Source organism: Panthera uncia, chromosome A2 (genome assembly GCF_023721935.1).
Source record: "Panthera uncia isolate 11264 chromosome A2, Puncia_PCG_1.0, whole genome shotgun sequence".
Lineage (NCBI taxonomy): Eukaryota > Metazoa > Chordata > Mammalia > Carnivora > Felidae > Panthera > Panthera uncia.
The window spans coordinates 114,792,413-114,806,157 of NC_064816.1; the positions used below are offsets into that span (position 1 = coordinate 114,792,413).

At 35.0% G+C, this 13,745-nt stretch overlaps 1 protein-coding gene across 3 annotated transcripts in view; it reads left to right on the forward strand.

Annotated features, from left to right (window-relative positions):
* TAX1BP1 (Tax1 binding protein 1) overlaps positions 1 to 13,745 on the forward strand; it is a 91,000-nt gene that overhangs the window by 47,353 nt on the left and 29,902 nt on the right. For 2 of the 3 annotated variants that reach the window (XM_049642927.1, XM_049642928.1), the window contains exons 9-14: positions 2,549 to 2,773; positions 3,307 to 3,453; positions 4,828 to 4,945; positions 6,158 to 6,261; positions 9,129 to 9,254; positions 12,908 to 12,979. In XM_049642927.1, the coding sequence (XP_049498884.1) occupies positions 2,549 to 2,773; positions 3,307 to 3,453; positions 4,828 to 4,945; positions 6,158 to 6,261; positions 9,129 to 9,254; positions 12,908 to 12,979 (792 nt within the window). The remainder of the gene's footprint in view (positions 1 to 2,548; positions 2,774 to 3,306; positions 3,454 to 4,827; positions 4,946 to 6,157; positions 6,262 to 9,128; positions 9,255 to 12,907; positions 12,980 to 13,745) is intronic. The other variant, XM_049642929.1, reaches the window with a different exon arrangement.

The window sequence follows — 13,745 nt, forward strand, 5'->3', positions numbered from 1 at the left end:
AATAGTCGCATCATTCAAAAGTGAAAATAATTACAAAAATATTTATTCTCTCTTCCCCAAAAAAAAACTTTTTTTTTTTTTTTACATATACACATATGTAAAGATTTCCCATTAGTTTTTAGTTTATCCTTCTCTTTTTGCAAAAATAAGCATGTGCATACATACACACTCTTAAAAAAAAAATAGGTGCCATGCTATATATGTACTTTTTTGCACTTTTTTTGTCATTTAAAATGTGTAGTTTAATGGTTTTCAGTGTATTCACAGAGTTATACAACTAATACTGCAGTAAATTTAGGAATATTTTTATTACCCCCCCCCCAAAAAAATGTACCCCATAAGCATTTCCCCCCATTCTCCTTTTCTTCTCCCCCCCCCCCCCCCCCAAATTAATTTTTTTTTTTTTTTTTTTTTTTTTTTTTGGGATATATAAAGAGCTTTATATTTATTTCTCATGAACCATGAGATCATGACCTGAGCTGAAGTTGGCCGCTTAACCAAATGAGCCACCCAGGCACCCCTAAAATTTACATTTTATAAAAAATTAGAATATTTATAACAGTGTTCCAAAACCTCTTAAAAATTTTTTTTATGGAAAATCTGGACATCTTGTATGAGTACGCATATAGATCTTTCTCATTCACTATAACAGCTGTATAGTATCCCTCGTTTAATATCTGTGTATGTAATTTTAAATAATTTTTCATTATTTTAATATTGTACTGAATCCCTGTAAAGCTAAATTTAATGTCCATACCTTTTATTAATTTTCTTGGAAACTCATAAAAATAAAATTGCTAGATCAAAACCTGTGTGCTTTTTCAAGGTGTTGATGAATGTTATAAAAATCTGGTGAAAAACTACACCAGCTACATGTACATAAGCCTAACCGTTCATGAATTTGCTAATTTCCCTAAAGTCATCTGAATATTGGAGTATTCCTGTTTTTTAATCTTTGTTAATTGAAAGAAATTGATGTTTGTTTTAACTTCTTTATTTGATTGTTGATGAGTGGAGTATTTTTTTTTTTTTTTTTTTTGTATGCATAATGGCCATTTCTGTCTTTTAAAAAAAATTTCACGGTAGGGGTGCCTGGATGGCTTAGTTAGGTGTCTGACTTCAGCTCAGGTCATTGTCTTCATGGTCATGTGTTTGAGCCCTGCGTCGGGCCCTGTGCTCCCAGCTCAGAGCCTGCTTCCCGTTCTGTGTCTCCCTCTCTGCCCCTCTCCTGCTCATGCTCTGTCTCTCAAAAATAAACAATTTTTACAAATTTCATGGTTATGCCTTTCTCCAATTTTTTGGGTTTTTTTGTGATTAGAGTTTTTTGATTTGAAAAAAAATGCTGATTAGAAAATAATTTTATATTCCAAACATTTTCTTCTAGTTTTATTGTTGCTCTTTTGCTGATGATATTTACATAGTTAGATCTGTTAATGTTGTATCTACAAATATTTTCTTCACCTCAGTGTACATAATCCTTTATATTTCCTTCTAAGGAGCTAACAGTTTTTTAAAAATGTTTATTTATTTTGAGAGAGAGAGAGAGAGCGCGAGAGAGAGAGAGAGAGAGAGCGCGCGCGCGCATGTGAGTGTGGTAGGGGCAGAGTGAGAGGGAGACAGAGGATCTGAAGTGGGCTCTGTGCTGACAGCAGAGACCCTGATGCAGGGCTCGAATTCACGAACTGGGAGATCATGACCTGAACCGAAGTTGAATGGTTAACGAACTGAACCACCCATGCGCCCCAGGAGCTAACAATTTAAAAACCAAGAATGGATTGCACTTTTTCTCAGTTCATATTATTTGTAGTACAAAGATAAAAAATAGGAAACTTGAATAAACTAGATGTGTTGGGCTCATAATATTAAAGGAAATAATTTTATTATGGCAATTTAAACTTTTTTTCTCTTTTTTTTTTTTTTTCTTAACAGTAATTTTAACTTTTTAAGATACTTTTAGGTTAGGTAAGAGGGCTGATTACTTTTTTATCTTCCCATTGTCTCAACTTTGATATTTGTGTATCAAATGTTTTATTTTTAGAACTAAGTTTTAAATCTGCCCTGTGGTTTCATAACGATATGGTATATGAATATTATATCGGATATGTTTTCGGTTAGTTAATAGGAAACTTAACCAAAATTTTTGTAATTACAGAGAAGTTTTTGAAATTATTTTTATTGGTAATCATAAAAAGTGTGAGTCAGTAAGTAGTTCTAGCTGTTAGAGATTTTGGGGGACAGGAACTTTCATTCAAATTTCTTTTTAACCAGGGATTTAAATATTGGGCATGTTGCTTGACTTATCAACTTAAGTTTACATGTGTTTAATGTGGTAGAGATACTGAGTGCATTGGATTGTTATCTGGGGATTCTAACACAAAGTCCTATCATAAGTTTTTTTAATAGATTTCTGTATTTTATTTAAGTCATGAGTAGAAAACCAGTGTTTAGTTTAAAACTTTGATCTGTTGAAATATGAGTAAAACTTGTTTCTGCTACTGTTTTTACTTTAATGGTTTTGTTGCTAACGTATTTATCTGCTTTTCTTCAGGAAGATACTTTTCTTTTAAAGGAGCAACTTCGTAAAGCAGAGGAACAGGTTCAGGCAACTCGGCAGGAAATTGTCTTTCTGGCTAAAGAACTTAGTGATGCTGTAAATGTGAGAGATAAAACAATGGCAGATCTGCATACTGCACGCTTGGAAAATGAGAAAGTAAAAAAGCAGTTAGCTGATGCAGTGGCAGAACTTAAACTAAGTGCTGTGAAAAAAGACCAGGTAAAGTGGGCTAATTTTGAATTTCCATTTTGATCAAAAGCTCACTAGAACTTACAAAATAGATTGGGTTATGTCAGAATAAGGTCAGATTCCTGATCACAGAAATTTAAATTTCCATTCATTTTGTTTAGTCATTGTAACTTCTTGGGTTGAAATTAATGTAAACTTTAAGAAAAACTTAAGTAGGCAAATGCTTAGTGGTTAGTAAGAACTGCTCTGTTATTAAACTTTCTGATGTCAGGTATATATTGCTTTGTTTGGAATTTTTTATTTATTAGCTTCATAAAGTGGTATTATGGTTATTTAACAGGGTAATATTTATTCCTCAGGAGGGGGATTGTTCTTCTTTAGTTTTTTTAATGAACCTTAGTCCTAAGAATATAAAGCTAGATTTATTAGGAGCTAATGTGGCTCTGTTGCCCAAACTCCAAAACAAATAAAAACTAGAAGCCAGAAAGAAAAAAGTGAAAAGGAAGTTGGGATTTACTATTACATGTGAGATAGGAGATTTTTATCTTTTATTTTTCTCATAGGAAAAGTCTGATACACTAGAACACGAACTGAGAAGAGAAGTTGAAGATTTGAAACTTCGTCTTCAAATGGCAGCAGATCATTATAAAGAAAAATTCAAGGAATGCCAGAGGCTCCAAAAACAAATAAACAAACTTTCAGACCAATCAGTAAGGACAATTGAATTCTTACCGAATAGTTCCTTTATCAGTATTTTTGTTTACAAATCAAATTTATAGTAGTCTAAAGTTTTATTTATTTAACTAACGTCTACACCCCACACGGGGCTCAAACTCAACAACCTCAACGTCAAGAGTTGTGTACTCTTCTGACTGACTCAGCCTGGCACCCCCAAATTTATAATACTCTAAATATCAACCTTTTGAATATAATTTATCTCTGCATGAATTGAAGTGATTGGCCTAATGTTTGTAATGATATATGTTTAAATTTGAAATTTTTATGTGCTGGAAACCCAAGAAAGGAAGCAAGGGCAGCAGCAGGGGAAAACAGGGAGGGAAGGCCCTCTTTCTTGACCGTTTCCCTCTAAGTTCTTGTTAAATGTCTTCGCTTAAAAGCTCTGTACATATTGAATCCCTCCTGTGACTGATGCCTGTCCTCAGTGGGGTTCACTGTTGGTTATCCTCAGAGTCAAAGATGGTTTCTCGTTGTCATTATTGGGTTCTTCCATCCTACTCATAGCCACTAGATTAGGAAGAGTTAATGTAGCTAATTATTTTGTATTCCATCTGAGAGGGTAAGCAGATTTAATGAAAACAAAGAAATTGTTTCTGTTTTGGTGTGTGATTTATTTATTTGAGAGGGCATGCTGCATGTGCCATTGGTGGGGATGGAGGAGAGAGACAGACTATCTCAAGCAGGTGCCACGCTTCGTGCAGAGCCTGCTGTGGGGCTCAATCCCATGACCTTGGGATCGTGACCCAAGGCTGATTTAAGAGTTGGATGCTTAACTGAGCCATCCAGGTGCCCCTTGGTGTGTGTTTTAATGTGGGTCCTTAAATTGTACTTAAATATAAGGTTTGCTATGTAATGGAATGCTGGAAGTAAAGAAACACACTTAAAACCTGCGGTTGAAAATGATACCAAGTTCTCTCTGCAAACAAAATTTGCTATAAAGACTTTTATTTGTATACTGTATTGATACAGATGATATTTACCCAGAAATGCATGTGGTAAGCTAGGAATGCTTTTGTGAAAAAATATACTTTAAGTATGACCCACATGTATGGGTTTTGGTTGAGGCCTGTAAGTATATTATGACTTTGTAGTAGATGACTTATGAGATTTCTGTGATTGGCTTGCTTTGGTAGTAGTTTGATCATTTGGCAAGGAAAACCAAAATAAAGTTTTTGTCTGTTGTAACTTTTAGGTCAGTTAGTAAAGTGATGAGTGTTACCTTTAGTCTTTGCTGGTCTTTAAGACACAATAGCAACTTTGTAGACTTCTCAGATTTTCTTTATGTGACAATTACTGAAGGAAGGAAATATAACTCATATAACAGTTTGTTGTTACATTTTGAATAGGCCAATAGCACCAGTGTCTTAACAAAGAAAATCGGAAATCAGCAAAAAGTGAATGATGCTTCAATAAACACAGACCCAGCTACTACTGCCTCTAATATAGATGTAAAGCCTTCTACAGGTAAAAATCTTTTAGCCATTTTGTGCAGTGTCCTGCCTCGATGAGTATTGATGCTTATTTATACTGCCTTATTCCAAGTGTGTGAGTCTTAGGGAGCTTCTGAAAATTCTTATGAGAGGATTAAGGCAAAGATAAAGTAAGGGGCTTAATAGTAAGAAAGTCTTACATGTGAAATACATAAAATGAGTGTGAACTAGTATTTATCTTCATGAGAATATTCATAAGTATTAAATGAGCTGGAGTTTGTAAGCTTAAATGGTTATAGCAGTTAGGCTATAGGATAGAAGCCAATAATTGAATTTTTAATTAATATTCCACTAAATCTGTGGAATCTCGAGGCATTTATGGTAATTCAGTTGTATAGTTCTGTTGCAGGGGGTGGGGTGGGGATTAATCTCCTGTTCTATTTATGTTTCTCTCTCTTTTTTTTTTTTTATTTAATTTTTTTGACCCGGGTACTATGTGGTTAGTATACCTATTGGTGGGCAAGTTAAATTTTTATTAGTTTATTAACTTCTAGAATAGATTAGGAAGATCTGGTGAATGTATTAACATGACAGTTTGAATTAAGTCTAGGTTTTCACTTGTCCTAATTTCTTTTTTTCACTTTATGTTAAAGATTGACGATAACGGAAGTCAGCACTCAAGTATATAAAAATACATTTCCTAATGTAGTGTTTGGGGTAATTGCTGTTTTAGATTTTTTAAATGTATTGTAAATTTCCCATGCTATTAAATATTTAATCAGGTTCAGCCACTATATAACAGGATCCTGACTTCTATTTATTTACACTTTTTGTAGTATGTAGAGTGGTGTTGTGTAAGTTACTTAATACTCACTGAATAGTAATGAAGGACTAGAAAAATAATTTAAAGTGTTTTCTCAGAGTATGGCTTTCTGTTTATCCTGTGTATTCAGTTACATGAAGAGAACAAGCATGCCATTTAAGAACTATTTTTAGCTGATTAAAAAAATCACTTTTCATTACTGAATGTGATCTTGTTTCTGGCCGGACTGACATTTTAAAAAATCTCATGTAGAGTTTATACTATCTTTATTTAGTGTATGATTAGATGTTTTTAAGTAGATATTTCTCTCCTTCATTGTTCCATTTATTGTATCTCACAGTATACTGACCTTTAAGTTATTTTGAACAGGAAGACAATATGGGGGCAAGATAATTTTTAATATTATTTTCTGTCTTGTAATAGCTGAGACAGATTCTGACATTGTAACAAAGGGACAAGTCTGTGAAATGACCAAAGAAATTGCTGACAAAACAGAAAAATACAATAAATGTAAACAGCTCTTGCAGGTAAGCTGGCTCTCTTGTAAGTGTGAGATTTATCAGATATAATGGCTTAGCTTACCTAATATTTATATTTATATTTATATTTACATTTATATTTATATTTATTTATAAATCTTGGGGTTTCTTTTTCGTATCCATATACTGGTATTGAGTTTCACTTTTGAGATGATGAGAGGGGTTGTTCTGTGTACCTGCACACATAGGCCTGTATGTAAAATTATCCTAACATCATTAGTGTCCTTTCTTGATAATGGGCAAGTGATTAACTGAGGCTGGATAGAACTTGATAAAGGGAAGTGCTCTTTTTTATATTCCCTGTATTAATAGCAAAGAATTTTACCACATCTTAAATTGACCAGAATTATAAAGTGGGAAAAGAGAATGTTAACCAAATGAGCTATTGCTTTTATGGTGTTACTTATTGTGACTATTTTAAAACTGTATTCTTCATACATTTCAGTTTTACAACTGTCTTGGTAGCATTCACTCCTGGAGTATTTCAAGGACAGAGGGAAAATGCTTCTCATTTATACCTGATTTGGAGAAGGGAGGCAAAGGCGTTTTGTGTTTGTGATTTTTTAATTTTTTGTGAGTGTGTGTATTTTTCTGTGCATGTAGAGAGGAAAGAGATATTTAGAACTATAGAATAATGTTCATACATTAGTTCAGTGTTACTGTAGTAATTAAAATATTTTGTTACTGCCTTCTAAATAGTACTTAATCTTTTAAACTTTAAACTGAAAGTTGTTGTTCCTTTCTTCTGTAGAAGGATCGATGAGAATAGTTTTACCCTTGAGTTAAAGTAGTTGTTTATGAGGGACTAAACTTTTTTCATCAAGTCTGAAACAATTCAGGATGCCTGTTTTTTAAAATGTCATCATACAGTATTACTGAAAGGATGATAGAATGTTCCTAAGCCAAAAACTTCCTCAAGGTACATATTTTTTCCAAGTTGTGTTGAGGTGCAGTAAACTGCATATATTTGTTGAAATCCAATGAACTGCTTATATTCGTTTAAAAAAATGTTTTTTAATGTTTATTTTTGAGAGAGACAGAGCTCAAGTGGGGGAGGGGCAGAGAGAGAGAGGGAAACACAGAGTCCCAAGCAGGCTCCAGGCTCTGAGCTGTTAGCACAGAGCCTGATGCGGGCTCAAACCCACAAACCCTGAGATCATGACCTGAGCTGAAGTTGGACACTTAATCAACTGAGCCACCCAGGCGCCTTGAGCTGTATAAAATCTGCAGTTTGATCAGTTTTGCCATATATACAGTTGTGAAAATGTTATAGTGCCAAGATAACATTTCTATTACTTGCCAAAGTTTTTATGTACCCATTTGGTATATGTGCTGCTGAAATGAGCAGTTCTATTTGGAACTCATTCCTCCCTCTATTGCCATCCCCAGGAAACTGTTGGCTTGCTCTCTGCCACTGTAGCCTACCTTTTATACAGTTTGTATAAATGCAGTCATATGGTATATACTCTTTTTTTTTTCCTGTCCTCTTTCAACATAATTATTTTGAAATTTATCCATGTTGTTGCTTTTATTGGTGGTTCATTTTCCTTTTTATTGGGAGAGTTCAGATCTTTGCTGTTTTAAACATTGAGTTCATTTTATTACTGAATTGTAAGCTTTATTGTGGGTAGAAGTCTTTTGAAACATGTTTGGGAAATATTTTCTCCCAGTCTGTAACTTGCCTTTTCATTTCCTTAACGGTGTTTTTAGAAAAACTTTTGATTAAGTACAGATTTATCAATTTGCTCTTTAATGTTTTGTGCTTTTTATGTTTTTTTTTTTAAAGTTTATTTATTTTGAGAGATAGCAAGCGGGGAAGGGGCAGAAAGAGGCAGACAGAATCCCAAGTAGGCTCTGTGCTGTCAGTGCAGGGCCTGATGGGGCTTGAACTCAAGAGCCGTGAGATCATGACCTGAACTGAAATCAAGAGTCAGATGCTCAACTGACTGAGCCACCCACGCACCCCTCTGCTTTTTATGTTCTAAGAAACACACACCTATAATCCAACTTGTAAAGATTTTTTCTTCCATAAGTTTTATAGTCCTAGGTTTCACTAAATTTAGGCCTGTTAACAATTTTAAGTTTATTTTTGTGTGTGGTGTGAGGTATGGTAATGGATAGTAAGTTGATCTAGGATTAATTGTTAAAAAGTTGCTTAGAGCATGTTTTTAAACTTTTACCTTGAATATAAGACATTCAAAATGAAATTGCCAATTTACCCTTTGGTCGTGGTTTGTAACTCCTTTCTTTTAATATTCTTGGTTGTAGAGAAGAGCATTGCATAAGAAGTCAACCTAGATAATATCTTGGTTAGGAAATGCCAGAGTATTATTTGTCTACATCTGGAAGCAGCGTCATTATAATCATACGATTCTTTTTTCTTTTTTCTTACCTCTCTTTGCAAAAGTTGTATATGCTTATTGTGAAGTCTTAGGCATTATAGAAATAAAGAGTCAAAATGGTAAAAGGTACCATCATGATCCTGATTCCAAGTGATGAGAGCTATTCATATTTTGTTTATATTTTTCTACACAACATGATATAGAGTCACAGAAGATTGTGTTAACTTTTAAAACAAAAATAAGATTATACTGTATATTTTGTTTTTGCAACTTGCTATTTTAAATTAATGTATCTTGTTCCTTGTTAATGTGTAGATCTACTTTGTTCTGTTAAATATATACTATTTCATTGTATGGACTTAAAATGATTTTCCCCATTGTCTACTGACATTATTTCAGTTTTTCTATTGTTAGTGTTAAAATGAAACATTCAGTACATATCTAAATATGTTCATAAAGATAACGGCTGTATCTGTGTTTTTAAAAGTCTTTGGTAATTCTAATTTCATTTAGGATGAGAAAACAAAATGCAATAAATATGCCGATGAACTTGCAAAAATGGAACTGAAATGGAAAGAACAAGTGGAGATTGCTGAAAATATAAAACTAGCACTAGCTGAAGTAGAGGATAATTACAAAGTAAGTCAGTATTTGTATAACGTGAGGCAGGTGCACCTGGTACTTTTGCAGATGTGTTAGCTATAATTTTTATCAATCTGATGTGCAGTTTTAACATAGATAATTGGGATAGTATTTTTGTGTATAAGTAAAAATGTACTACATTTTTAGTGGAGTATAGTTAATTAACTATGAACTGAGAAAATGAATACCCATACATATTACCATTGTGGCTTTAATTCTGTTCATTTTGATGGTTAATTAAAATGATATCTTTTAATTTTGCTTCATTTCTAAGATGAAAAGTGATCATTTCATTATCATATTTGTTCATTAATAAGTTTTTTAATGTTTATTTATTTTTGAGAGAGACACAGAGTGCAAGTGGGGGAAGGGCAGAGAAAGAGGGGGAGACACAGAATCCAAAGCAGGCTTCAGGGTCTGAGCTGTCAGCACAGAGCCCGACGTGGGTTTCTAACCCACAGACTGCAAGATCATGACCTGAGCCGATGCTTAACTGACTGAGTCACCCAGGCACCCCCCCTATTTATTCATTTAGAAACAAACATGAGTGTATGTAAAATTATTTTAGGGCCTCAGGGCTCCTGGGTGGCTCAGTTTGTTGAGTGTCTGACTCTTGGTTTCAGCTTAGGTCATGATCTCATCGTATGTGGATTCGAGCCCTGCATTGGGCTCCACGCTGACAGTGTGAGGCCTGCATGGGATTCTCATTCTGTCTCTGTCTCCCTCTCAATCTCTCTCAAATATATTGAAAAAAATAATTTTAGGGCCTTGACATTTTTGTGGGGATATAATAATATGATTAGTAATTTTAAGATTTATATGAGTGTTATTAAATGAATCACCAAAATGTGTTTACCTGTGATCCTAAAAAGTACTGCAGAGTGATGTAATCTTTTTTTAATTATGTCATTAGGAGGCCACATGTTTATTATTATTTTTCTTAAGTTTATTTTGAGAGAGAGCGAGCGTGTGCACAGAAGAGAGGGCAGAGGGAGAGGAGAGAGAGAATTCCAAACAGGCTCCGAACTGTCAGTGCAGAGCCTGACCTGGGGCTTGATCACATGAGCTGAGAGATCACGACCTGAGCCGAAATCAAGAGTCGGATGTTTGACTGAGTCACCCAGGCACCCCAGTGATACAATCTTAATTAAAATTGTTTTTGCCAGTGTAATAATAGGCAGCAAACAAGCTTAAATAGTAAATTATATTTGTAAGAGTATTAGAGAAAAAAATAGGCTGTTTAGCTAATTAATAAGTAGGAAGATATTTTTATTCTAAGGAATAAAATATAATCTTACATATTTTGGTATCTATATGTACATGTAATTTGCATATTTTGTGTGACTAAAGATCAGGAAGTTTTGAATGATTTAACTTTGCTATAGTGTAGCTAATTCTACTTACAATTTTTAAATGTTCTTAAAGACACCAAAGATTAGGTTTCTCCCTGGGGGCTGGAGAGGGTGCACATTATATACTAAGGTAATTTTACTGGTGGTCTTTTTTTCAATCTTGATCTATTGTCAGAATGAAATTTTCAGACTTTTAATTAATGAGATTGTTTCTGGGATAGCTGTGGATATTGTTTTCAATGACTGGCAACTTTGCTTATTATAAAGTGTGAATACTGAATTTACGTGAACTTTATCTTTGCATATTGACTAGAAAAAAACTCATTTAGTAAAATTAAAGCCTACTATATAGAGAGAGCACTGTGTTAGCTTTTATCTGGGTGATCGATCACACAGGTATGGCACAATGCTATCTATGCTTAAGGAGTTTACAGTCTACTAGAGATTGCTAGTGGTATCATGGTGATGCTCACAACTCCTTGATATTCGTGACCCAGCTAATCATCTGTCAGATTCATGGGAAGTTAAATAATGTTTTTAGTTCATTAATGATCAAAGTGAGCATCAAAACTAATGTTCTAGATTATGCTGCTGGTAAAGGTGCTTGGCTTTTTGTTTAATGCCCTTTGACTTCTTTTGTACTGTTGAGATAGTACTCACTAAACAGATACTCGTTGGACAAAGCAAAATGGGATGAAGTTCTACGTGAATGATAAGTCTAAGAAGTACTTTAGAGCTGTTTTCAGGGGAATATTTAGGAGTTAAACATGGAGAAAACAGACCCTTGAAAGAGAAAACTGGAGGGGAGGAGAAGCAGAGCTCGGGAAAGAAAGAAGCGGCATTCTAAGCAGATAGAAAAGCATTAATATACAGGTTTGGGGGTGAAAAGTGCAGAACATAGTCTGGAGATTATGAGCAATCTTGAGTAATAAGACTTCAATGTCTCTAATGGAGTAGATTGGACTTGATAGATTGAAGCCACGTTTTGGGGGGCCTAAAATGGAATTTTAGTGCTATTTGTTAAGAATTTTCTAAGAGTAAAGAAAGGGACCCAACTATAGTGGGTCTTTGTGAAGTAATTTGGTAACACTGAGGGGATTTATAGGTGGAAAGAGTTTTTGAAGGTGAGAAAATCAGATAGAAATATTCTTAGAGAATTACTTGATAAAGGCCACCCCTTTGGGGACCGTCCTTGATCACTTACTCTTGAACAGGACATGAGTCTGTCAAGGAAATCTTTGAAAGGCATCCTCAGGGAAAAATTATTTGAAGGATAGTTTTGTGTTTGTATCCATAATGCTTATAATGCAAATGGGCGGTGGTTAAACAGATGAATGACTTAGACTGACGATGTTGGGAAGAGGAGTAGGAAGTGTAACAGCTTCCTAGCTTCAGTCACACTGGGCTCTGAGATTGGTAATATCTGTTAGCAAAAGTTAGAAAAGTAGGTTTGGGACCCTTTGCCCTCAAAATGCAGAAAGACAATAATGAAAACATGTCATCCGTCAATTGAAAAGACAGATTTGAGGGTGCCTACAGTAGTTCAGTCAGTTAAGTGTCCGACTCTTGATTTTGGCTCAGGTCATGATCTCACAGCCCACATCGGACTCTGTGCTGACAGTGCAGAGTCTGCTTTGGATTCTCTCTCCTTCCCTCTCTGCTTCCCCACCACCACTGGAATGTGACCATCCTTCTCTCTCCCGCTCTCCTCCCCACCCACCCCCTCCTGCCCCAAAATAAGTCAATAAACTTAAAAAGAGAGGCACCTGGGTCGCTCAGTCGGTTAAACATCCAGCTTCGGCTCAGTCATGATCTTGTGGTTCACCATTTTGGGCCCTGTGTTGGGCTCTGTGTTGACAGCTCAGATTCTGTGTCTCCCCCTCTGTCTGCCCCTCCCCTGCTTGCTCTCTCTCTCTGTCTCTGTCTCTCAAAAGTAAATAAACACTTAAAAAAGAAAAGTACTGTATCTATAAAAAAGATTTGGAACTTGGGGAAGAAAGAGGTGTGCCACATTTGTTAATAGTTGTGATTTTTCCCATGGGGATCATAGTTGAAGGCGTAGAAAAAAGGAAGTTTTCAGGGGGAATATAGAGAGAAGAAGCCAAAGAAGAAACTTCAATAACACTCAAATTTAAACAAATTTGGGGGGGGGATAATATCCAGAGATGTCAAAGAATAAGACCCAAGGAAATACATGGGTTATGGTAATAGTAAGTATTTTGATAGAATGGTATAAACTAGCTCTTGATGTGTAGGGAGAGAGTGGATAATGAAAAAAATGATGATTTCTTTTTTCAGCTTCAGTTGGCAGAGAAAGACAAAGAAATAAATGGACTGACGACACATTTGGAAAAACTCTCCGGGGAGAAGGTATCGAATGGTGTACTTTAACATCTTTCATGAGACAGTGAATGATACTACAGCTTTATGAAGACACACATTTTATAATCACGTGAGGGTGGCTAAAAAAAGTTAAATTAAGGGCGCCGGGGTGGCTCAGTGGGTTGAGCGTTCGACTCTTGATTTTGGCTGGGTCATGATGCTAGGGTCATGGGCTCGAGCCCTGCTGAGCTCCTCGCTGAGCATGGAGCATGCTTAGGATCCTCTCTGTCCCTCTGCCCCTCTCCCCTGCTTCTGCATGCATGCGTGCGCGCTCGCGCTCTCTCTTTCTCTCTGTCAAAAAAAAAAAAAAAAAAAAAAAAGGATAAAGAAAAGACTGAAGCAGATCTTAGTATGCTTAGGTCCAGAATCTTTTTAGTTAAATAATATTTTTAAAATATTTTACTTTATGGGGAAAAGGCTGAAGTGTTTAAGTTTAGCTTGCTCTTTGTTACATATATTGTATTTAATAATAAAGAAATTTTAGGATGTTTAAATTTAGAAAGAGTAAAAAATTTAAAAGTTATACATGATATTGTCTTTATCTGGTTTTCTTTCGTGAAGGAAACATTTTAAAAGTTATTTAATGATTTATAGTGTAACTTACCAGTGAAACAGAATGTACATTTATAATGTAAAAAATGCTACAGTGCAGCATTTCACAAAGTATTGTTTGAGGTCTTTTGGGGGCCCCTATCCCCTTTTAGAGGTCTACAAAGTTACAAACTATTTTCATAATACTAGAGTGTTATTTGCG